General features: G+C 33.6%; 2 protein-coding genes across 3 annotated transcripts in view; one reads left to right on the forward strand and one right to left on the reverse strand.

The window, feature by feature from the left end:
- LOC145305558 (uncharacterized) overlaps nt 1-8,984 on the reverse strand; it is a 31,615-nt gene extending 22,631 nt beyond the window's left edge. For both annotated transcript variants that reach the window (XM_080147236.1, XM_080147227.1), the window contains exons 1-4: nt 8,856-8,984; nt 6,090-6,119; nt 5,205-5,308; nt 3,547-4,468 (exon numbers count right to left, since the gene is read on the reverse strand). In XM_080147236.1, the coding sequence (XP_080003362.1) occupies nt 3,547-4,468; nt 5,205-5,308; nt 6,090-6,119; nt 8,856-8,926 (1,127 nt within the window). In that variant the 5' untranslated portion in view covers nt 8,927-8,984. The remainder of the gene's footprint in view (nt 1-3,546; nt 4,469-5,204; nt 5,309-6,089; nt 6,120-8,855) is intronic.
- The window catches only part of LOC145305586 (mannonate dehydratase-like), a 284,200-nt gene that overhangs the window by 234,557 nt on the left and 23,197 nt on the right, over nt 1-26,446 (forward strand). The gene's annotated exons all lie outside the window — the stretch shown is intronic.

A 26,446-nucleotide genomic window follows, 5' to 3' on the forward strand; every position in this document is an offset into this window, starting at 1 on the left:
TCGCCTAAAAATAAGCGGCCACAGTGCCGAGCCCTTCATTGCAATTATAATTCATACTATTATTGCATGAATTTTTGTAAATTCTTTATATCATATTAAACTATAGAAAATTAAAAATAGTATAATTATGTTTTCAATATTCTGTTATAATATTCATAGAATTTTATATCAACTTACAGTAAAACTTTTGAACATATTTAATTCAAAAAGCTAAAATTTATTATTATTATAAAGCGTTGCTATTTTGAAATTAGTAATTGTTCGTCTGTATGTACTATAACTCTCTGACAGCTAATCAAGTGATAATAATCGACAAATCTTTGGTTAGTAAAAAAAATATACATAGGTAAAGACGTACGCCCCTAGAGTCCTACGTCTACGTTGTATGCGTTGCGTTCAAGTCTTTAAGCAAATGCGAGAATATATTTATTTTTTTATTTTTGATATTTTTGTGATTTCTCTTGGGAGGGTGGTGGTACCCTCCCCCAAAATAGTTATAAACCTTTCCGAGACTTATAAGAATTAAACTGTTAAGGGAGATACCGATCGGTTCAGTGGTTAGCAAGATCCTTCGGTACGAACATACAAACAAACAGACTAATAAACAACCAAAAAAAACAGACAAACAAACATTCTTTTACTTTATTATAAGGATATGCATAATAGTGATGAGGGGGTTGTAATCAGGGGCGTCCAAGCTTTTTTTTTGGGGGGGGGAGTAAACAAAATTTACCCCTGCCAACAGTTTTCAGGGGGGGTAATTACCCCCCCCCCCTAAGCAAATTTTAAATGGGGGGGGGGTTAATCCCCACTTTACCCTCCCCCCCTTGGACGTCTATGGTTGTAATGAGGTATCAATTCAACACAATATAAAGAAGGGAGGGAGGGGACATTGGGCTGTTTATTACACTAGTCCCCAAAGTTTTATTATAACGTTGGCTTAAAAACTTTAGGGACAATATTAAATTTTGATTGGTTAGTTTATAAGGTTGAATGTCAAAATGTTCCAACCACTAGTTGTAATCTACAGAAGGGGAAATTTTGTGCATCATCATTGGGGTTGTAGATCAATTCATCGGCCAATGTCCTATCCCTTTAGATCCCTGAATATAAAGTCCACAGGAATTAGAGATGTGTGAATTAAAATAATTTAACCCAAATCAATGTATAGACAGAAATATAATTATGCACTTAGAATTAAAGAAGGATTAATTTACCTTTCATTTACCTATCCTAGTTTGTATGGCTGTTAAAATACGCATTAACATTGGACTTTTTACAAATAACAAAAACAAGTATGTCCAAGCAGTTTACAGTCCCCAATAAAAAAATAACGTCATACAATACATAGAAATTGCCAATGATAGTCCAGTATACATTTTACCATAGGTCAATATAAATGTATACTGGCCTACCATTAGTCATTTGTATTGTATGACGTCATTTTTTATAAGGCTCTCTTAGCTGAAAGAATAATTACCAAAAAGAATATTTTCAATTTTGACAGGCATTGTAAGTAAATCACTGAATAAGACATATATGACCAATCAAAGAAGTGACGCAGTATCAAAGGAACATACGGGCAGAGTTATAGAGTAGCTGAGCTATAAGAAAGAATATAATTATTTTGTGTTCCTTCATTTATTTGACATTGAACGCAAAAATTATAAATTTTTAATGAAAGGATAAAAAAATAATAAATGTAAGGTAGTAAATCATTTTTAAACTGTTTGTTTTTTTAAATTTCTCCAATTTTGCGTTTTAAATGCTCTAATAATTCATTAATACTGTATAACTTTTGGTATTTATTTTGGTATTTATTCGTGACTTTCTTTTATTTGTCGTAATATACTTTTTTTATTATGAACACTGAACAACCTCTCTATGAATCAGTTTGTCCGTCTTTTTTTTTATACAATTTTATTTGTCTAATGTTTACTAATGTTCATTAATTTGTAGCTGGACAAAGTGTCTTAAAAATTAGCCTTGTGACGTCATAAAAATGAGGGATTATCCATCTCTTTTTTAGCAGTTTTCTTTCCCACTTCTCCTCTCATCTCCCTCATTTTTATGACGTCACATGGCTGATTTTTGAGACACTTTGTCCAGCCTCATTAACACTAAAAGAAAATTTAAATTCAAATTTCTGGAAAGCTTAGGAAAGTAAAGATTAAGTACAAAACCATTACATAAAAAAAGGATGACAATATCCATAAAACGGTAGGACAAACGAACAAAAACGCTTGTGGAGTTTCGGAACCAAATAAGCAGAATATTAATGCATAAGTCTAAACAAAATTGTAAGTAAAAGCTTCTTAACAGGATACTGTTTAATGACATACATACACTTTTAGTTCTTGATTAAACAGATGATTCGCTTATAATATTGTACCTTGTGGTATTAAGAATCAGTATTCCAAAAATCAGATAAGAGTTGCTAAGCTTTCTAAATCCTACCTAACTGTTATAGGAATCATCATGCAAAGGTTGAAATCAATATGACAATCTAACATCTCCAAATGAATTATAGAAAAGCTTCGCTTTTAAAAATATTTGAATAAGTTTATTTCTGTGCACTTCTATTTTAAGCTAGACCGTATGGCCTCATTTCAATAATTTAAAAGATTATAATCTCCATCCATACAGTTTTAAATTGTCCCATTAAATAGGAATATATATAATGTTAATACGTGTACTATCATAATACAATGGAAATATTAAAGTAAAAATTAATTGCCTTTATATTTTGAACAATTTATTTTATATTTTGATAAATTAAATAGAATTCTATATACAAATATTAACATAATCGTTATACTAAAGTAACAGGATGTTTGTCTATTTGTGTATCTGTGTGTCTGTACCAAAGGATCTCGCTAACCGCTGAACCGATCGGGTTCTCCTTAACAGGGTAGCTTTTCATAGGTCCCGGGAAGGTTTATAACTATTTTCTTTGGGAGTAGGACACCCCCCAACCCCCCCCAAAATGAAAAATACCCTTCCCCCCCCCAAAAAAAATTGTGTCATCAAATTCGACTCCCCCCTCCTCAAGTGCCCCTAGAGGCCTCTAGGGGGCGTAGCCGCTAGTTTAAAAAAAAAAAGAATTAGCATAACAGTTTTGCTTTGCCAGAGGGTTATGAAAAAAACGAATCAAATATTTTTTGTTCATTATATTAACTCGACGACCAAAGATGAAATTATAAAAATAATAGTTATGTCTCGCATCGTATTATAAACAGCTTTCCGCAGATATAGAAAGTCTTCAATTAATAAAATGTTTTTAAAAGTTATGGTTATACGTAAGTTATTTTAACAATAAATAATTCATTTGAAGAGTTTGATATGTTACTATACTTAAAAATTTGTATTAAATTATTTTGACATCTGGGGGGAACAAACTATTGAGTCGGTCAAATGATCTTGCAAATCACTTACCATTATAACGATTTTTCTTTAGGGAAGGTCAACTTACCCCCCCCCCCCTTAAAAAATTCCTTGAGGCCTACAGAAACGTAGCCGCTAGTTTAAATATAAAATGATAATTTCCTTGAGTTTGAATTTAAATCCGTAGATGACGATGGCACAAGTGTTGAAGAATTCACTGCAGTTAGATTAGATAATGAATGTGGTAATGGCGCTGCTGATAATGATAAAGATGAAGAGTTTGTTTCTAAAGATGAATTTAATGGGGCTGTAGCTGAGCCACTGAAAGCTGATGACGAATCATTTGATAAGGATTCATTTTTATTAGAAATATTGCCAGAAGGGCCAGTTTCATTCAGATTTGTATCATTGTCATCAAGTGATTCATTTCTATTAGTAGTTGGTCCCGTTTCATTAAGGTTAGAATCATTAGTGTCAACTGATTCGTTATTACCGCTTTTCATTTTGTCAGGTATACTGTTTGCTGAAGGGACAGATTCGTTTTTATTTGAACCATTTTGAACTTTTCCATTCTTGTCAATTTCAACAATTGTGTTTGCTGTATCAATTGACTCATTTTTATGATTTAAAATTTTAACATTTTGATTTATAACTGGGGTGGGAGATTTTGAAGAATTATTTTCTGCTATTCTGTTATCATCACTTTTATTTAGAGTTTGTGATTCTCCAAGTTCAACTTTAGCATTTGTATTTGCAGTGATAGCTTTAGTATCTTCACTCTTTTTATTCATAGGTTTACTTTCATTTTGAACTTTATTAATATCATTAGGATTTGTAATTATACTTTCAGGTTCTGTAGATGTTTTTATTCTTCTTGTTGTCTTCCGTAATTCTATTATTGATAAATCTATTTCTGATAGGGATTTATTACTTTCGGATAATTGGTTTTTCAGAGATTCGTGATTGGAAAGTTTATGAGGAAAAGTATCATCAACATCTTTTTGATTGTTGGGAAATAATTTAGTTAAATCAATTTGGTCTTTAATAGTAGAAAGGCTTCGCAGTTTCCTCCACAGAGACATTCCTAAAGTCATAAAAAAAGTTAAATATATAAAAGAACTATTCTCTTATGAAAGTAACAGGATCGATGTCTGTCTGTCTGTATCAAAGTATCTTGCTAGCCGCTGAACCAATATGATTTTTCTTTTTTAGTGTAGCTTCTCATAGGCCCTCATGAAGAAATCCCTACCCCCTAAACAAAAGTCGAATTCAGGGGGGGGGGGGTAGGAGGTTTAACAAATCATAAAAATAAGGGTTAATTTTATATGGTAGGGTAGGAACTTTGTTATTTCTATCAATTTTGGAAGATTTCTCCACCATCCCCACCTTGGACGACCTCAGATAAAATAATCACTATTGTACATGAATAAGACTTGCAGTTAATTTTCACAACTAATATAATACAGAGAGAGAGACAGAGAGAGACAGAGAGAGAGAGAGAGAGAGAGAGAGAGAGAGAGAGAAAGAGAGAGAGAGAGAGAGAGAGAGAGAGAGAGAGAGAGAGAGAGAGAGAGAGGGGGGGAACAATAGGCTGTTAATCACACTAGTCCCCAAAGTTTAATAATAACGTCTTCTTATTCGTTGACTTAACAATTTTGGGGACTTTGATTATTTAGATTGAATAATTTATTGAGTTGAATGTTCAAACGTTTCAACTAGTAATTGTAATCTACAGAAGGGGTAATTTTTTGTATCATCATTGGGGATGTACATCAATTTATCTGCCATTGTCTTAACCCTTAGATCCCAGAATAAAGTACCTGGTTCCTGAGAGAATTCAGGATTGAAGACGGAGACATTCATGAATAGCTGGTACGAGGTTAGTAGCAGAAGAATTGTGGAAAATGATAAAACTAGGCGTAATCTAAACAAAAGTACATTAAAACAGTGTTGCGAAGCCAGGAGCCGTGGAGCCGGAGCTGGAGCCGTAATTTTCGTTAAAAAACGGCTCCGGCTCTGGACTAGATAAATAAAGAGATTTTTACTCTGTTTTATCATGTGCAAATGCACCTTTTAAGTTTTTCAAGTCCATTTTTATCAAAAATTAAACTTTTAAAACCTTCAAAAGTCAAAAATAGACGTGGGGGAAAAAATTTGTCGAGTTTTTCTTGATTTTAGGTCGGAGGCGAAGCCAAATCCGGAGCCGGAACCACAATCATCACAGACGGCTCCGCGGAGCCGGAACCGGAGCCGCACCAAAATTAAACGGCTCCGCAACGCTGCATTAAAATATTTGGATCATGGAAAGAAAACGAAGTAGTGGGTTTCTTCGTATTTTCACTTTAGCTTTTCTGCTATCTCTAACCCTGCGGGGTAATCATTGACATTTACCTAACCTTACCTAACCTAAAATAATCTATCAAAGGATACTGTGAAAATACGACGAAACCCGCCGCTTCGTTTTCTTGTCATGATCCAAAATATTTTACAAATTTGATCACTCTGTAACAACTGTGTAAAAATTGTCTTTTTATCTATCCATAAGCAATTTCTTGTGATGAATCCCCATACCCCCATAATATTGGTTTAAATACTCCTGAAGTTTCACTGTAAAGTAGAACCATATCGGTTCAGCTGTTAGCGTGTTCCTCCATTTTAAACACATTTTGTTACTTTTTATAAGCCAATTAATGAGAATATTTTACCTAAGATTCTGTAAACAACTTTCCAGCATCCTGAAATATAGAAAATATATATATATATATTTTTTATAAACTTTGTTACTGTCACGTTTTATCCTTATAAAGCAAGGACCAGCTTATACCAGTAAAGAAATTATTTCGAAAATAAATCACGAAACCTATACGCGATTTTAAGCTAGCGTTGGGGAGGGGGGGGGGAGGCACTGACAAGCTGTATTGTATTATTTATCTGCCCCCCAAATAATACAAATTTATTTCGCTTGTTGGCTTTACCTTAATCCTGATAGTTGACATCAATGCTCAATTATTATGTCGATTTAAGTCACATAAATTTCACTGTATTCATAATTGACAAAAAGTTACCGCTTACCATATCTTGGGGTTGAATAGTTTTAAATCTCGATTTCTTTTTGCACTGATTGAAAGTTTTCAAAAAATGTCGTACTGTAAATCTATTGGTATACAAAATAATGTTAAAATATGTATATCACTAAATTTTAAATCTTTGAATAAATGCAGAAATGATTGGCTCAAACTTTGTCTGTCAGACATTTTCAGCAAAAAAATAAACTTTTCTCCAGAGTGTGCTATCACTTCCAAACAAATCGCAAATCATTGGAGAGAGGGGACAATGGGCTGTTAATTACACTAGTCCCCAGAGTTTTATAATAACTTTTCTAATTCGTTGGCTTAACAACTTTGAGGACTTAAGTGAATTTTGATTGGCTGGTTCATTAAGTTAAGTGTTCAAACTTTTTAAACACTAATTTTAATCTAGAGAAGGGGTAATTTTGTGCATCATCATTAGAGATGTACTTTTATATATCGGCCATTGTCTTTTTCCTTTAAAATCATGGAAAATGAGTTACCTATTATATAAAGAAGCATTTTTTTGTTATTCCGTTAAGATCTCGCAAAAAAAACAGAACCAAAAAAGTTCTCCTTTTGCTGGAAGCCTTACATAGGTCTCAGGATGGCTTTAGGCTATTCTACTGCTATCCATTAACTTTTAGAACTGTTGCTCTGCTTATAATATTTTGATATTAATATAAAAAGTCGTTATTTCTGATATTTAGAATTAGGATATTTTGTGTTTTATATATTATGTGTTTTATTATTTAAGCCAAAATTTAAAAAAAAAAGTATGACAAATATTTATTTTTGCAATAAATTTGCACAGCAGTTATTTATGCGGACTTGATGTACTAATTTTTAAAAGCAAAGCTTGTCTATAATTAGGGTGTGTCCGTCCTGCCGTCCGTACGACCGTTCGTATGTCTATAATCAAGTCTAAAAATGTAAGTATGTCCTTAAACATTATCATGTATTTAAGCAGTTTTTGAAGAAATGTACTTACAATTTTGTAAGGACTTTAATACATTTGTTTTCCGATTATTCAGCTCTGACACTCTACAAGTGTTTATGTTCGTTTGTCCTACCATTTTGTAGCTTCGCTTTTATGGATGTTGTTATCCTTGTTCTCTAGACAATAGCTTAGGCAAAAAATTTGATAGAACTTGGAAACAAAACAAAATAAAGTATATTTAAATGTATAATATTTATTATTTACATTGCGCATATATCCAATCTTTAAAACTTTATTATTCAGGGATCTAAAGGGAAAAGACAATGGCCAACTAATTGATGTAAATCCACAATGTTAATACACAAAATTACCCCTACTGTAGATTACAATTAGTTTCGTATGGTCACTCAATTTAATAAACTAAACAACCAAAATTTCTGAAAAGTCCCCAAAGCAGCCCTGCAAAGGAGAACCTGATCGGTTTAGCGGTAACCTACATCCTTCGGTACTAAGAAACAAAAGCATTTTTATTATAAAAATTTTGATAAAATCAACTCTACAACCGAGCTGCCCGTTTTTACAAGAATGACAACATCCATATAAGCAAAGTTCTGAATCGATAGAACAAACGAATAATAACATTTGTAGAGTGTCAAAACAGAATTATCGGAATATAAATGTATAGAAGTCGAAACTAAATTGTAAGTAAATTTGCTGGAAACTGCTTAAGTACAGGATAATGTTTTAGAACATACTTACATTTTTTGGACTTAATTATAGTGAAGCTTCACTTATAGCATTGTACTTTGTTGTCCTAGGAATCAGTTATCCAAAAAATCAGACCATTTGGATATTATATTATACGCACAAGTGGCGGTGAATCATTTTGCAACAAAAAAAATTCTATGACAAAAATTGATGGAATTATAATAGGATAAATGATATGTCAAATTAAAAATACACTTGTTTAGAAATGTTTTAATAATTTCATAGTACATTAGTCATAAAAAGGTACCAACTTTTTGATTAACTAGCCGATGCTCCTCTAACATTCAGGGACTCTGCATCCAAAGAGACAGAAAGGAGCTGGTCGAAAAATAGCTTAAAACCATTCCAAGACTTTAATTTGAAAACGAAATAGCCTAAAACTATCACTGAACACCTATGTGAATCTTTCCTTAAATATAGAACAGAATCAGTTCAGTAGTTATTGAAATCTTAAGCTTCAGACAAAAAAAAACCTTTGTTTCAGTTAAGGACTTTAAGACAATGGTAGTGCAATATGAAATTTGTTTTTTTACACTTGTTTCAGAAAAAACCTTACCTAAAAGCATTTTATAAGACTCATTATTAAAAAAAAACCTTACCAAACTAACTAAAGGCATCATAATAAACACGATCTTTTACAAAACCCTTACTTAAAAGCATTATAGAACACTTATTGAATGGCAAAAAAACATTACCTAAAAGGACGCTTTCTGTAAGAGAACATTTTACGAAACTGTGATGGCTTAGAATGAACATCACAGTGCATTTTTATAGTCTTGCAAATAAATTTATATACAACATTGTAGATGAAGGCTCCATTATTATTGTCTGAAAATTAATGTTATGACATTAAAAAAAAATTCAGAAAATACGTCTTTTTCAAATGTAATTATACAATAATTCTCAAGTAATTAGATTTTAATCCCCATATTCAAGGACGATACAATGTATAAAAAATACGGAAATAAACAAGGATGACAACATCCATAAGTAGCGAAGCTCAAAAATTATGAAGGGATAGCGGGAAAAAATGTACATTAGGGCATTGTCATACAATAAACATTAAACTTGATAAAATAGGTAAATAACGAAACCTTTAAAATCAAGAAAACTTAAAAATCTAGAAATCGATCTAGCACCATAAATAAAACACATATGGCCAAAATAATGCATAGATTAGATGGGCATATGTAATGGGAATCTTCACTAAAAATTTCAGCTGTCCATGTTGAATAGAAAATGACGTTTTCCCCATTCTTTGAATTATAGAGTAGCTTCGCTACTAAAAATATTGTACTATTTAAGTAATCATGTAAATGAAAGAGTCGACGAAGCGAATAAAAAAATATTTACTTATGGCACTTATGTGTAATTACTGTACTATTTGAAGAAGGTTGGGTGCTTTCCCTCAAGGCCCCTAGCCTAACAAGCGCACACAACAAACCCCCCTCCCTTGTTAAAAAAAAACATATGGTAGGCATTTTTTCTTGCTAAACGCAACCCCTAACGGGGCCCTTAACCGGCGGGACTACCCTGTAACAAATATATGACCTATCATAGCCTAAAGTTTTAATTAGCAGCAGAAGAATTTTCCTTCTTTGTTTTCAATTTATTTTTAAATAAGGGAGAGAGGGGTTTATGTGCTCGACTTGGAACTTTGAAAGAAACTCAGGGATCTAAAGGGATAAGAAAGACAATGGACGATAAATTGATGTACATTCCCAATGGTGATAAATAAAATTACCCGTACTGTAGATAACAATTAGTGGTTTAAACTTTTTGTCACACAACTAAATGAAACAACAAATCAATTTTAAATAAAAATCCCCAAAGTTAACAAGCCCACAGTGGGATCTTTTGCCAAAAAACGGGACATTAAGGGTAGACAAAAGTAAACATCAATAAAAAAGCTTGTATTTGACGAAATGATGTAATTTCTTTTGCTTTAACTCAAAAATAACATAAATTTTGCTCCTGTTAACTTCTAATGTGCATTTGGTAAGTACGTCTGGCGGTTTTGGAGGAGCGAAGCTACCCTATTTTTAAAAAATCTATAAACCTTCATAACTTTAGTTAGGATAGGAATATTTTAACAAAATAAACGTCTATGTAAATATTTCTTCAATGCAAACAATGTTTGTGAACATGAATATAGCGTCAGGTGCACCCAGTTTCAGTCCCGGCATTTTTAGGTAGGTCCAGTATAAGTAAAATAGGACACTAATAAGGCATGTTTTCTAATGTTTTTTTTACAGATATAAACAACAATAACATAATTTTCAAAACACTTTAGATTTTGTGTTAATACCTTTATTCTAAGTCTAGCTATCTTCATTTAAAGTTTGTATAAGAATATAAACATAATTGCTTATATTATATTCTCTCTCAAACGTATATTTCTCTCTCTCTCTCAGACGCATATATAATGTTTTTGCAATATTATAATTAATCCCCGAATTTGAATTTCTGCTGAACCAAAACCAGTTAGAAATTTAATTTTTTTCAGAACACATGAAATTTAGCAAATATAATTGCTAAAATAAAAGTATTTTTAAGTCATCTTTTTTTAAGGACTCCTTGTTCCCTTAAATGTCCATTAAAACCGCGAGAACGGCAAAAATCGTTAAAAATCACACCTACGGCGGCAAATAACGGCGAAACGGTTGGCCGGAGGCAAATAATGCATAAGTAAAGAAAGTTCCGCTTCAAAAAGTTAGAAAACATTGCAGAGATGACTTTGGGCTCTAAAATGACTCCTTCTCTCTCTAACGAAGGAAAATTTCAAATTAACAAGAACGAAATTGTTTAAACCATGCAATGTAAAATGCTCAATTACTCAAAAACGGCCGGGAGGCCCCAGGTTATGAAAACTGTTTTAAACACAATACATGTTGCATATTAATATTATTATTGCAAAACCCGGGGCATCCTGGCCGTTTTTGGGTAAAATGGAGAAAACTGATTTTTTGGGGTTAAAAATCTTAATATTTTTGGTGAAATTTTCTCACAAAATGTCAATTTACACCACCAAAAAAATATTTTTTTAAATTTTTTCTTTAATTAGACATTGGTACAGGTATCTGAAAAGTACCTCAATCAAAAATTATTTTCATAAGATGAACATAAATGTATTTTTTGTTGCTTTGAAAAAATTGTGTAAAAAAATCTGGAAAATCATCAAAACTGAAAAGAAATTTTTCACTACCTTTTTTAAAAATGGCATAAATCCGCCAAAAATGAATATTTATTAAAAATTTCTTTTCTAGCTGTCTACTTACAGCCATTATTAATTCCTAGGATAGATAAAAGTCAATTTTAAATTTTTTGGATGTCCCACTGGATCCCACTGTGGCCAACGAATAAACTCACCTCCCTCTGGAGAAACTGCCGAAGGGTTTCATTATACAATTAAGTTTTTCCTAGTCCAAATATTTAACCATTAAAGTCATTAAATCAAATAAACTTTATGGATCAAAAAGCAGTTAGTCTAAAATTTTTCACCTAAATTTAATTTATTTCAAGTCAATTAATTATTTTAGCTTTCTATAGGTAAATGTTATTTTTTCTTTCTTTATAAAAATATAAAAAAAATGTTCAAAATATTGTACTTAAAACAATGAAAATTTTCCATATTTTTTCTTGTAAATTTCTGTTCTATTGTTTGTAAATAAGGTTTTTCTATAAACACATTGTTAGTTATATTTTACTAGCAGCTACGCCCCTAGAGGCCTCTAGGGACACGTAAAATTATTTTAAATCTATTTTAAAATAAGCTATTTACCAAAAGTATTTTTTCTCTAGATCGTGTTAATATATCATTATCTATAGCTAATTGCAAAAATGTCCGCAGGGCGAAGTTTCTTTAAATCTTGTCGATTTCTCTTGGGTGGGTGGTGTTACTCTCCCCCATAATAGTTATAAACCTCCTCGGGACGTATGAGAAGCTACCATGTTAAGGAGAACCCGATCGGTTTAGTGGTTAGCGAGATCCTTCGGTACATACAGACAAACATCTGGTTACATACTTATCTCTTTTTCTTCCTCTTTTTTTATGACCACTGAACATTTGATCTATAGTTCACTTTGTCCGTTCATCCATCCATAATATGTTTTGCTTCACTACTTATGAATGTTGTCATCCTTGTTAATGAATTGATTCAGAGAGAAAGAGGGGACAATGGGCGGTTAATTACACAAGTCCCCAAAGTTTTCTTACTTATTAGCTTAGCAACTTCGGGGACTTTAGTGAATTTGATTGGTTGGCTCATTAAGTTAAGTGTTCAAGCGTTTTAACCACTAATTTTAATCTAGAGAAGGGGTAATTTTGCTTATCATCATTGGTGATGTACTTAATATATCGGCCATTGGCTTATCCCTTTAGATCCTATTACATGGAATTAATTTCATAAATGTTTATAAATGATATTCTATTATCAATTAGTTTAAATGATTTTTTTTCCAGGACAAAATTCCAAGTAAAATATTTGTTGTCAGGGTGGGGCTCCATGCAATATTCACAGGGTGAAAGGGATTGCTTAATTTTATAAAAAAAAATGGTTTATTTGTGTTGTGTGCCCTAGGAAAATGTGGATAGATGTCACCATTCTTTGGCCTACTTATTCTATTAATGTCATACTAGAGGGAAGGAGAAGGGGAAAGAAAGAGATGGTGTATAGGATATTTCCTGACGTCAATAGAATATGCAGGCCAAAAGCAGTGACATTTATTCTCATTTTGCTAGGGCACTAAACACAGCTACAAAATTGGGTATAAATGGAAATATATATTTGTCGCATCGTATTACAGACAGCTTTCCGCGGATATTGAATATTAAAATGAAAAAGTAATATTTTCATGTTTATTTATTCAAATATTCCTGGAAAATTGTCTGTAATACGATGTATCATGTATACATGATTTTTCAGTTTAGCTGAAAACCGGTTCTAATCCAGCGGATATTAATCGAATTTGATGCCATAATTATCACAAAATATTTGTTTTTTTTGATTGAAATAAAATCATTTTTTCTTCTATTAGTTTATCCCTATACCACTGTTCATTGTTTACTTAGGTCATGAAAATATAAAATACGTTGTCAAACAAGTATCAATGTATCCATTAGTAAAATAGCTTTCTAAACACTCTATAATGATTTTTATAACATTTACTTCTTTTTTTTTGTTAAATTGAAAATTAACTATAATATCCTATTATATAAAGTAGTGAGCTTTTTTGTCTCTAGAAAAGGATCTCGCTAACCGCTCAACCGATGTTATTCTCCTCTACCGTGAAGCTTCTTATGGGTCCTGATATGGTTTAGGATATTTTTCTACAGTTCCATACCCCTTCTATAGAGCCCCTAGAGGCTAGAGGCACAGCCGCTTGTTATTAAAAAAAAGTCTATTTGATTTCTCTTTAAATTAAGTGAATGTAGACAAATTTACAAAAAGATAGGTTAGGTTAGGTTAGAGATAAAATATCCCAATCATGATAAACAATAATAACCCTTCTTTTATATTAGAATTATAAAATTTAAATCAACAAGTCACTTAACATTCAATAGAGTCCCCAAAGGGTTTAAACAAACGAATGAAAGAATGTGTTTGTAAAACTTTGAGGACCAGTATGAAATAAAGTCGAATGCCCCCTTCCTCACTGATAAAATATCGTATAGATAGAATACCAATGTAACTTTATCTTACATAAATGTTTTTAGGGCAAAAAATGAAGTTAAAATTGCATTTCATACCCCTGCAGTAATATATAAAAATTTTCTATAAAAATTTCTATGAATCCAGGGACCTAGAGGGACAAGACAATGGGCGATAAATTGATGTATATCCCCAATGATGATACATAATCTTACCCCTTCTGTAGATTACAATTAGTAGTTGAAACGTTTAGACACTTAACCTAATCAAAATTCAATAAAAAAAAGTTATTGAGCCCACAAATAAGAAAATGTGAATATAAAACTTTGTGGACTAGAGTAATAAACAGCCCAGTGGCCCCTCCCTACCTGGCATCATTCACTAATCTTCATAAATGTTCATTTTATAACAACCAAAGTGACGCCCAAAGTTTTAATTACCTCGCCCATTAGCGAAACTTGCATCCGAATAGATTTCATAGAACCATTTTGTTAATTAATACTTTTAAAAATAATTCTGCGTATTTTCGTGTATTTTATAAAAAAAAATAACAAGGATGACAACATCGAAAAAAGCGACACCAAAACTTAATATTTTTTTTGATGAATATCTTTATTGCAAAAATACAGAAGACTAGCCATGGACATACGTACATTTTAAGACTTGATTATACGGAAGCTTTGCTCATGATATCGTACCTAATCGGCCTAGAAATCATAATTGCAAAAATAATATTAAGATAATTATATCATAGACAAGATTAGCTTTCATGAAAACTGATTAATATGAAAATGAAAGAATGAAGAAAGATTACTGTCATTTCAGCTAAAGAAGTTATAAAAAGGCATAAAATATTTTTTACCAAACTAATACAGGAATCCCCATGCCAAGTTTGTCATTTTTTATAATCAAAATTTATAAAAATTGTTATTCACAACAAAACATTAATAACATTAATCTGATACTGTTTATATAATTGTTCTACTAATATTATTTATGTATAAATAAAATTAATTTATGTTACTTAATCTGTAACATATTTACATAATGCCTTCACCCCTTAAAAGCTAATCTGTTTGTATAGATTTAAAACTATCATATTACCTTGAAATCATCGTATTTCTATTTATGTGTTTATTAATAAGTACAAGGACGATAATATTGATGAAGGCGAAGCGCGTAATCCAGGAACAAATAGATGAATAGATAGATATAAGTATAAATAAAAATAAATACTGATATTTCTGATTAAGTTGTAGAGTAGCTTAGCTTCAAGTGTTTAAACATTCTATAATAAAAAGTAGTAAGATTTTTTTTGTCTGTAACAGAAGAGCTCGGAATATCCTGGACCGAGTTAATTAAGTTCTTCAATTTAGATATGGCTATTTTTTGGTCCCCTCTGTCCCCCTTCGATTATAATAATGGAATGTTGAGTCAAAATGGATAAAAAAAATCGACCCTTAAAATGGACGTGAATACGTGTTTGATAACAACTACATATTAGTATACCAATTTGTTGCAGGTAATAATATCCTTTATAATGACAGGATTAATAACAATCATACGATTCTTTCAGGCTTAAAAAGTATGGACCGTAATATTAAAAGCTTCGCTTTACTTAATTACTAAAATAATATATACTAGCGGCGATACCTTTAAAGACATATAGAAAAGTTTGGCCAAGGAATTTGCCCCTCCTTTTTAGCTTTAAAAGAAAGAAACAAATTTGTGGGGCGCCTTTTTTTTTGAGAGCGAAGAAAAATAATTATAAACTTTCCATGGACTAATATTAAGCTTTGCTGTAAATCAAAATCATATTTGTCAACGGTAGCAATATTCCACGCAACACAGACCCACAGACAGACCTCCTTCTACTTTTCTATAAGAATAAATTTGATTGAAAAATAATGCAGATGATATGCAGAGGAAATATTTTACAAAGTTGTGTTTTATTGAAACATATTTTACCTAGGGAGGGAGGAGACATTGGGCTGTTTATTACACTAGTCCCCAAAGTTTTGTAATCACGTTTTCTTATTCATTAGCGTAACAACTTTGGTGACTTTCACTGAATTTCGATTTCTTAGTTCATAAAAATTAGTGTCCAAACGTTTCAACCACTAATTGTAATCTACAGAAGGGGTTATTTGAGCATCATCATTGGGGATGTACTTCAACTTTGACCATTGTCTTATCCCCTGAGATCCCTGTATTGGTTGGGTGGTGCATTTTTTCCTTCTCTTCAGAATGTATAAAATGATATTATTTAATTTCTTTAAAAAATGTTCTAGTGGCTGAACCCCTAGCATCTAATTCGTTCGAAAATTTATATAATAGATAGCCTAAAACAACCCCCAAGACTTATTGTTGAAATAAAATAACCTAAACCTATCCTAGGACATATGCTAACCTTTCATATAATGGAGAACACAATCGGTTGGTTTGGTAGTTATTGAAATCAAAAGATTCAGACACAAATTCCTTAGTATCGATAATACAAAGTAGAATGATGTCTTTCTGTCCGTCTGTTTGTCTGCTGAAGTTTAAGATCTCAGTAACCACTAACCGATTATGCTCTACTCTTCAGGGAATATACCTACTGGTCCAGTTATGGTTTTAAACTATTTTCTTGGAACACTCACAACCCCCCCCCCCCCCATCCCCCCAATAAAATACCCCCAACCCTACAAAAAGAAAAAATCCCCTACCACCAATTTTTTTTATCTTTTTGTAAAATAAATCAAATAAGCGGGGTGGGGCAGCCCCCACCGCATTCCTGGGGTTTAGATATCATGAAAAAAAAAAAAAAAATACGCCCGAACGATTTAATGTAGCAGGGGGACCTTTCAAAACACATAAACAGCCTATGGAATATTTTACAAGCAACCATTCAAGAACAACAAGTACAATCGACAATAAAAAGTAGACTGTAGTCAGAAAATATAGGGTATCCTATGCAATGTTAAGTAAAATTAATTAATAAACAAGCAACTGCATAGATATTGCATTATTTAGTGAAATGATTTGAAAGAGGCAGTTATAGTCACGATCAAAAGACAGACAAACTTACAATCAGAACTTGAAAATAGCCACGCTAATGATTAAGGCATAAAATAAGCTCTATATTTAATACTAGCGGCTTCGCCCCTAGCCTCTAGGGGCTTTGCCCCAAGAGGTGATAAAAAAAAATTATTGCGAAAATCGTAAAGAACCATGGAAATCTCCTTCAAAAAAAAAAAAAAAAAAAAAAAATGGGGGGGGATTTTTGGGTTTTTGGGGGGGTTGGGGGTGTCCCACCCCCCGAGAAAATAGCTTAAAACCACCACAGGACCAATAGGTAGATACCCTGAAGAGTAGAATCCGATCGGTTCAGTGGTTACCGAGATCTTAAGGGACAGACAGACAGACGGACAGACGGACAGACGGACAGACAGACATCGTTCTACTTTGTATTATAGATAAAAAAACATATTCAAAGTTAATTGAGTAATGTGCTATTGAAATAGTTCAACAGAAAATTAGCATAAAATGAATTCCTTATTAGCTTTTCAATGGTTACTTTCACATAAAACAAAACATAAAACTGTAAGAGATGGTTTTAATTCTTTTGTAATTTTTCCCGATATTTTACATTCAAGCACATAAAAACTTAATTTTTTTTATTTAGCTCGTTAGAATTTAATGAAAAATTATCTATTAGACAGCACAGCAGATATTAAGGGGAAAACCTCGTTGGTAGTTTTTTAAGTTTTGACGTGCAATGGTACAGTATATTTCGAAAAATACTGGTCCGAATTAGTTGTTCTTTTCAGGGTTGGTTTTAGCCTGTTTAGTTGCTATTCTCATCTTAACCTAGAGACTAAGGTCGAAGGAACTAGTATTATATTAAAAAAAAAGTTTTTAGTCTGTCCGTTATGAACTCTTTTAGCAATCAACCTTTGAGTTTTTCATTTTGGGAAAGCTTCGCAGGACCTACTTTATGGTTTTGGGCTATTTTATTTAAAAGCTCAACCCAAATCAAGAATAACAATGGTTTTTGGTTTCATTAATTTCTTTTTTATTAATTTATTTATTATTTGAAAAAAACATAGCAGTATTTTTATAAAAAGCTGTTAATATGAATTGTTTAAATTTTAATAAAGTAAAAAAAATGGTTTCTAACTAAATTAATGATTGTTTATTTGTTAACAATTTCACTTGAACTAAATATTGTAGAGTTTGTATATTTATTTATTTTTTTGGGGGAAAGCATGATATATCTCTGTGCGGAGCTGTGGGAGCTGTGCTGTTCAACAACAACTCACATTTAGGTTTATACCCCACCACCAACACCCTTCACCACTCCCCCCCCCCCCTCACCCCTCCGTGGTGGTGCACATCTCTAAAAGGTTTTTAGGAGGAGTTATGGGGGGGAAGCAATACGGACCGGCTGGTGAAAGAAGAGAGGGGGGTGAGGGACTTTTTAACTCGGTCCAACTCATGGAATATAATTGCAGAAAATATAAAATTGTTTCTTTTTTCATTTTCTATTCTAAATTTATTGCATTTCAGGATTCTCTCAATTTTCTGTCTGTATTTGACATACTATAGTCAAAATATATTCTCCGAATAAAATCCAATACGTTGTAAAGTACAAATAAGCCATCTATTTAATTTTAAGCAGACGAAATCCAATTTCCATGGACAGATAGACATATAGACTAATATAAGTTACTAGCGGCTACGCCCCTAGAAGCCTCTAGAGGCACTTAAGGTAGAATGGGGAAAATTGAGGGAGGGGAGGGAGGGGGGAAGTACCTATTTTTTTCTCATAAAAAGTATACAATTCACTTTTTTTCCATGAGGGGAGGGGGTTACATCAAAGTATATCTTTAACCTCATTACACCTTGCAACTGGAATAGTTATTTCTCGCATTGTATTATAAACAACTTTCCGCGGATATAAAATGTACAGTTATAAGATTAAAACTAGTTTTTTTAGCCCCGAGGTGCCAAAGGCACCGGCTAAAAAAAATGGTTTTAATCTAATAATTGTACATTTTCATATTCGTAGAAAGCTGGATATAATACGATGCTAGACATAGTTTTTTTTCGTATGGATGAGAACCGGTTCCTATCCACCGGATTCGAATGAATACGAGAAATAAATTAAAATTATTTCTAATGAATGACAATTTCTGCATTTTAAATGATTGTCAAAAAAATTTATTTTACCGCTAATAAATTAAATCAACACAAATATTATATTTATTTTAAAACAGGCTTGATTGCCGAATCCCTATATTTGTGATGGTTTATATATACTCTGATTGAAATATGGATAAGTTTACTAGTTGCATCTAGTTTAGTAGTTATACTATTGGTGCTTAGCAGCTCTCTGAATATGCACTTTAGTAATTGACTTTCATCAATACCATCTGAGAGAAAGTGTCATGTGTGACGTAAAATAATACGTCTAAAAGGAAGGATGAGAGGAAAGGAAACCCCCCGAAAAAGAGATGGATTTTTATAACGTCACACATGACACTTTAGGCTTTCTCCCATCTGATGGTTGGAAGCCCTCCATTTATTTTTGTAATTTAAATTAATATACTATTTATATGTTTTTCAACAAAATTAAGCGATTAGGATTAAAATGCACCCTAAATGATTCAAAGAGTGCTTTTGGAGTCCAATTTTAGTTTAATGTAAAAGCTTTACTACAAAAAAAATATTTTGATGCTACCATCCTTGGTTTAAAAAAATCATAATACAATGAAGTTCTAGGTCCCCGACAGGTTTTAATCAGGAATTAAAAGATATGAGACAACGCAAGATGAATTATGAACCACCAATTATGTTAAACAAAACTATCCTTGCCGTTATATAAAAGTAACAGGATGTGTGTGATTGTCTGTCTGTGTGCTTAAGAAAGTTAGAACGATCTGGCTAACCACTGAACCGAAAAATTTTAATGAAAATTATAACATTAACGGTTATCATTTGTAAATGAATTTGTAGTATTTACATGACATTAGAATGAAAATGTAAACAGACTTAAATTATTAAAGAAAAGTTTTGCTTTAAGCAGTTACAAAATGATTTTCATTGTATAACATTTATGCGGGCTTTAAAAATATGATTATGGACTTTGTAAGATAATAAATAATCTATGTATAGCCAATTAGACTCTTTCTGTCTGTGTTAATCAAAGGGCTGTTTATTACACTAGTCCTGAAGGTGGGGTGGTATTTTTTTCTAGGGGTTATTTCTATTGAGGTGCTCAATCAAAAATTTCACATAAGAAAGACTTTAGCACGACATTTTCAAAGTATAACCATTGAACAAGTTTGTCAAATAATCACTGTATATTATGGAGAAGATTTACTACTTATAAAACAGATGTCGTCTATTAAAAGGCGGGTTCTCGTAACAACAAGTGACACACTTACGTACTGTGTATATCATAAAGAAGATTCGCTACTTATAAAACAAATGTCGTCTATTAAAAGGCGGGTTCTTGTAACAACTTGTGACACACAACCGTACTCCATATATCACGGAGAAGCGGCGCTATTTATAAAACAGATGCCTATTAAAAGGCGGGTTCTTGTAGACTACTCAACACTGTTGTATATACAATATAGCCAGAAAATTCCATGAATAAAGGGATAGGTCATTGATACGAGAAAATAGCTTCACTTGGATATAATATTCAACCAGAGAGGGGATGTTGAGCTGTTTATTACACTAGTCCCCACAGTTTTATAACAGTGTTTTCTTATTTGTAGGGGACTTTAGTAAAGGGGGGGGTTTTTAATGCAACCATCTCGTAATCAGTGAGCAAATGGCACTTAGAATTCGAATTTCGAGCTGAAATTTTGCATGGGTAATCCTTGGTAGGTCTATTTTCCCTAAATCGAACAAAAAGTTGGAAAAGTAACGGCTGGCGGCTGCAGCTCAGCCGTTTAGCCGTTTTTGGCCTATTTTTAGGGCAAATTCATCATTATTTACGTAGGAATCAACTTTTCAAAACATAGTTTTGGTTTAATTCATATTAAATGATAGCAATAACCATTTTTTAAATTTCTAGTACCAGCTGCTAAACGGCTAGAACCGGCTGAAAACGGCTGGGAGCGGCCAAGAGTATGAAGAATAGATAGGGCTTGTGACATGTCTAGGGATAGGTTTTTATGGGTGCTGAGCTCAAAAATACTACTAAAAATAGTGACGGCCAATCCATATGGCAGCTGGGTAACAGCTGCAGCTCAGCTGCGAGCGGCCAGGAGTAGAATGAGTAGGTAGGGCTTGTGACGTGTCTACGGGTAGGTTTTTATGGGTGCTGAGCTAAAAAATGCTACCAAAAATTGTGGCGGCCCATCCATGTGGCAGCTGGGTAACAGCGGCAGCTCAGCTAGGAGAGGCCAAGAGTAGAATGAGTACATAGGGCATGTGACATGTCCAGGGTTAGGTTTTTATGGGTGCTGAACTCAAAAATGCTTCTAAAAATAGTTTCGGCCAATCCCTATGGCAGATAAGTAATAGCTGCTGCTTAGCTGCGAGCGGCTAAGAGTATAATGATTAGATAGGGCTTGTGACGTGTCTAGAGGTAGGTTTTTATGGGTGCTGAGCTCAAAAATGGTACCAAAAATAGTGGCAGCCCATCCATATGGCAGCTGGGTAACGGCTGAAGCTCAGCTGCGAGTGGTCAAGAGTAGAATGAGTAGATGGGGCTTATGACGTGTCTAGGGGTAGGTTTTTATGGGTGCTGAGCTCAAAAAATGCTACCAAAAATAGTGGCGGTCCATCCATATGGCAGCTGGGTAACGGCCGAAGCTGACGTGTCTAGGGGTAGGTTATGACGTGGGTGCTGAGCTCAAAAATGGTACCAAAAATAGTGGCGGCCAATCTATATGGCATCTGAGCAACAGCTGCAGCTCAGATAAGAGCGGCCAAGAGTAAAATAGGGCTTGTGGGCTGTAGCTGTTACCCAGCTGCCATATGGATGAGCCGCCACTATTATTAGTAGTATTTTGAGCTCAGCACTCATAAATACTACCCCTGGACACGTCACAAGCCCTATGTACTCATTCTACTTTCGGCAGCTCCCAGCTGAGCTGCCGCCGTTACCCAGCTGCCACATGGATAACGGCTGCAGCTCAGCTGGGGGAGGCTAAGAGTAGAATGAGTAGATAGGGCTTGTGGGCTGTAGCTGTTACCCAGCTCCCATATGGATGAGCTGCCACTATTTTTGGTAGCATTTTGAGCTCATAAAAACCTACCCTAAGACACATCACAAGCCCTATCTACTCATTCTACTCTTGGCCGCTCCTAGCTAAGCTGTAGCTGTTACTCAGCTGCCATATGTGGATTGGTCGCCACTATTTTTAGTAGCATATTTGAGCTCAACACCCATAAAAACCTACCCCGAGAAACGTCACAAGCTCTATCTACTCATTATACTCTTGGTGGCGCGCAGCTGAGTTGCAGCTGTTACCCAGCTGCAATGTGGATGGGTCGCCACTATTTTTGGTACCATTTTTGAGCTCAGCACCCATGAAAACCTACCCCTAGACACATCACAAGCCTTATCTACTCATTCTACTCTTGGCCACTCGCAGCTGAGCTGCAGCTGTTACTCAGCTGCCATATGGATGGGTCGCCACTATTTTTGGTAGCATTTTTGAGCTCAGCACCCATGAAAACCTACCCCTAGACATGTCACATGCCCTATGTACTCATTCTACTCTTGGCCTCTACCAGCTGAGCTTCGGCCGTTACCCAGCTGCCATATGGATGGGCTGCCACTATTTTTGGTACCATTTTTGAGCTCAGCACCCATAAAAACCTACCTCTAGACACGTCACAAGCCCTATCTACTCATTCTACTCTTGGCCGCTCGCAGCTCAGCTGCAGCTGTTACCCAGATGCCATTTGGATTGGCCAAAACTATTTTTAGAAGCTTTTTTGAGTTCAGCACCCATAAAAACCTAATCCTGGACACGTCACATGCCTCATGTACTCAATCTACTCTTGGCCTATCTCTTCTGAGCTGCGGCCGTTACCCAGCTGAGCTGCGTCCATTACCCAGCTGCCATGTGGATGGGCCTCCACTATTTTTATTAGCATTTTTGAGCTCAGCACCTATAAAAACCTACCCCTAGACACGTCACAAGCCCTATCTACTCATTCTACTCTTGGCCGCTCGCAGCTCAGCTGCAGCTGTTACCCAGCTGCCATTTGGATTGGCCGTCACCAATTTTAGTAGCATTTTTGAGCTCAGCACCCATAGAAACCTACCCCTAGACATGTCACAAGCCCTATCTACCCTTTATACTCTTGGTGGCTCCCAGCCGTTTTCAGCCGGTTCTAGCCGTTTAGCAGCTGGTACTAAAAATTTTATAAAATGGTTATTGTTATCATTTAACATGAATTAAACCAGAAATATGTTTTAAAAAGTTGATTCCTACGTAAATAATGATGAATTTGCCCTTAAAATAGGCAAAAAACGGCTAAACGGCTGAGCTGCCAGCCGCCAGCCGTTACTTTTCCAACTTTTTGTTCGATTTAGGGAAAATAGACCTATCAAAGATTACTCATGCAAAATTTCAGATCAAAATTCGAATTCTAAGTGCCATTTGCTCACTGATTACGAGATGGTTGCATTAAAAACCCCCCCCTTTTGATTCGTTGGTATTTTAAATTGAGTGTTCAAACGTTTCAAACACTAATTTTAATCTACTAGAGGGGTAATTTTGTGTATCATCATTGGGGATGTAAATCGATTTATCGGTTATTGTCTTATCTTTTGTCCAAACCAGTGGCGTCCAAAGAGATTTTCAGGGGGGATTGTAAGCCTTGAGGGGATAAAAATAAGGGTAAGACAAGCAATAATTTTAATTATCAGGGTTTGTTGATGCCTGATTTGTTTATTAAATTTAAGAAATAATTAATACCGCATAGAACAAGGACGTCCAAAATTTTTTTGGGGGGGGGGGAGGGATTATCATCCATTTACGTCCCCCCCCCCCTCCCCTCATTGGACGTCCCTTATATCACCCTCTACCCCTTATATTGAAATAAATTTAAAATAAGTGAGGGGGGGCGGGTGAAATTTTTTTCATTTTTTTATTAATTTAATGTTAGATTAAATTGGGGTATTGGGTTGCCTCGCAGGGTAAAGGAACCTCTCAAGACATAGAAAAAATATCTGAGAAATTTGAGGAAAAGCCACCAATTTCTATATTTTTTCTAATTTAAGATGAGAAGCGACACTATTCCTTTATCCCTGCGAACAACTAGAATTAAAGGAATAATGAGGGTTAATTTAACTGCATTATGTATCAATATGTTTGTGTGTGTGTATGCGTGTGTGTGTTTTTGTGTGTCTAAGTGTGTGTGTGTGTGTGTGTGTAAAAATCTGTATGTGTAAGCCTTGAATGCATGTTTAAATAGAAGGTTTATGTGTGTAGATATAAGTGTGTGTGTGTGTGTGTGTTATGAGGGTGTTTGTGTTTTTAAATGTGAAGCTTTTCTATATTCAGGGTCGTTACGTCCGTCCGTAACGGTTAGCTTTTTTCGTGTAACGGTACGCTCTCTTATTGTTAATATAGATACCAGAAAGTTCATTTTAAACCTATTGATTTTACAGCAATTCTTATGTGTTATGGTTATCTTATTCACATGTTTTTTGGAATAATGATTCCTATTACAACAAGGTATAATGCTATAAGCGAAGCATTTATATAATCAAGACTTATACATTTATAGTCTGCTTATTCAATTCTTACACTCTACTAGTGTTATTGTTCGTTTTTTCTACTGTTCCAAAGCTTCGCTTTTGTGGATGTTGTCATCCTTGTTTTTATTATGAATTACATGGTGTAGTGTGTCAGAGTTTTATATTTGAAAAAATAAAATATTTATTAAGTATAGGTATGAAACTTTAATGATAGCAAAATTTAACTTTCATTAATGCTTTGATTATAACTAGCGGCTACGCCCCTAGAGGCCTCTAGGGGCACTTGAGGAGGAGAGAGTCGAATTTGATAATTCAATTTCTTATTTTAGATTTTAAAAGAAAAAGTTAAAAAAAAATTACGTTTGACGTTTATTTTTCGTTGAACTCTCTTTCTAAAATTGGTAAATTTTTTAAAAATTTAATTTCTCTAGGGAGGGTGGTGGTACCCTCCCCCAAAATAGTTATAAACCTTCCCGGGACATATGAGAATCTACCCTGTTAAGGAGAACCCAATCGGTTCAGCGGTTAGCGAGATCCTTCGGTACACACAGACAGACATACAGACAAACATCCTGTTACTTTAGTATAAGGATAAATACTTAATAAACCGAGTCTAGGAACATAGCTGATAGCTCACCAAAAAAGCCTCTTAAAGCATAGATCTAAAGGGATAAGACAATGACCGATAAATTGATGTACATACACAATGCTGATACACAAAATGCCACTTCTGTAGATTACAATTAGTCGCGTGGTTGGAACGTTTGGACACTTAACAAATCAAAATTCAATAAAAAAAACCTTAGTTGTAAAGACAATGAATAAGAAAACGTTAATATAAAACTTTGGGGACTAGTGTAATAAACAGTTTAATGTTATCTCCATCTCTGATCTTATCATAATTTTTTAATTTTTTTTTGGCTTAATTTGAATCTGAAAATTCAAAAATGAAAAAAATCATTGAACTATATATATATATACATAAATATATTGGTCTCTATATATTTTGTAACAAATATACATAGTAGAATTGAAATATCAACAGAGAAAACATAATTGAGGGGAAATAGTCTAATTTATAATATACAACAAGGATGATAACGTTCATAAATGTAAAGCTCTGAGAGTGAGAGAGAGAGTGAGATAGCAAGAGAAAGAGAGAGGGAGAGAGAGAAAAAAGAGAGAGATAGCAAGAAAAAGGGGGAGAGATTAATTTCTTTTTCATTTTTATAGAAAAGTTGCGCACTTAATAACCCCCATAGTACTATATGGGTTAAAGCAGGGATAGATAATCCACAGAACAAAACAGTTTTATTTGTTATAACATTATGCTTTTACTTTAGTCTTCTACCCATAATACTTAATGTCATCTAATCTATTTAGAATTCATAAAAGCTATAATTATAGAAACTCGCTATATAGTCGGTTGAATCATTATTCAGAATATCAAATCTGTAGAAAGATTTATAATATCCACACAAATTGTTTAACATGATTTAAAACAGTTTAAAATTGTTCCCTGTATCATACCTAATTTATATTAGAACTATCTGTAATGTCGTAATGGCAGATATATTCTTATTATAGAGTAGCTACTTTTCTAAAGCCTATCAATGTTTTTCATAATACTTGACTTGGCGTGAGTTAGAATTGTATATCTGATGATAAACATATACTTGCATATACAGAGAGAGGACAATGGGCTGTTTATTACACTAGTCCTCAAAGTTTTATAATTACATTTTCTTACTCGTTGGCTTAACAACTTTGAGGACTTTTTAAAAAAATTATTGGTTGTTTTTTTAAGTTGTGTGTCCAAACGTTTCGACATGCAATCTACAGAAGGGGTTATTTTGTGTATTAACATTGAGAATGCAATGGCATTAATTTATCGGCCGTTGTTTTATCCCTTAAG

This window comes from Acartia tonsa, chromosome 2 (genome assembly GCF_053477335.1).
Source record: "Acartia tonsa isolate MP-2025a chromosome 2, ASM5347733v1, whole genome shotgun sequence".
Lineage (NCBI taxonomy): Eukaryota > Metazoa > Arthropoda > Copepoda > Calanoida > Acartiidae > Acartia > Acartia tonsa.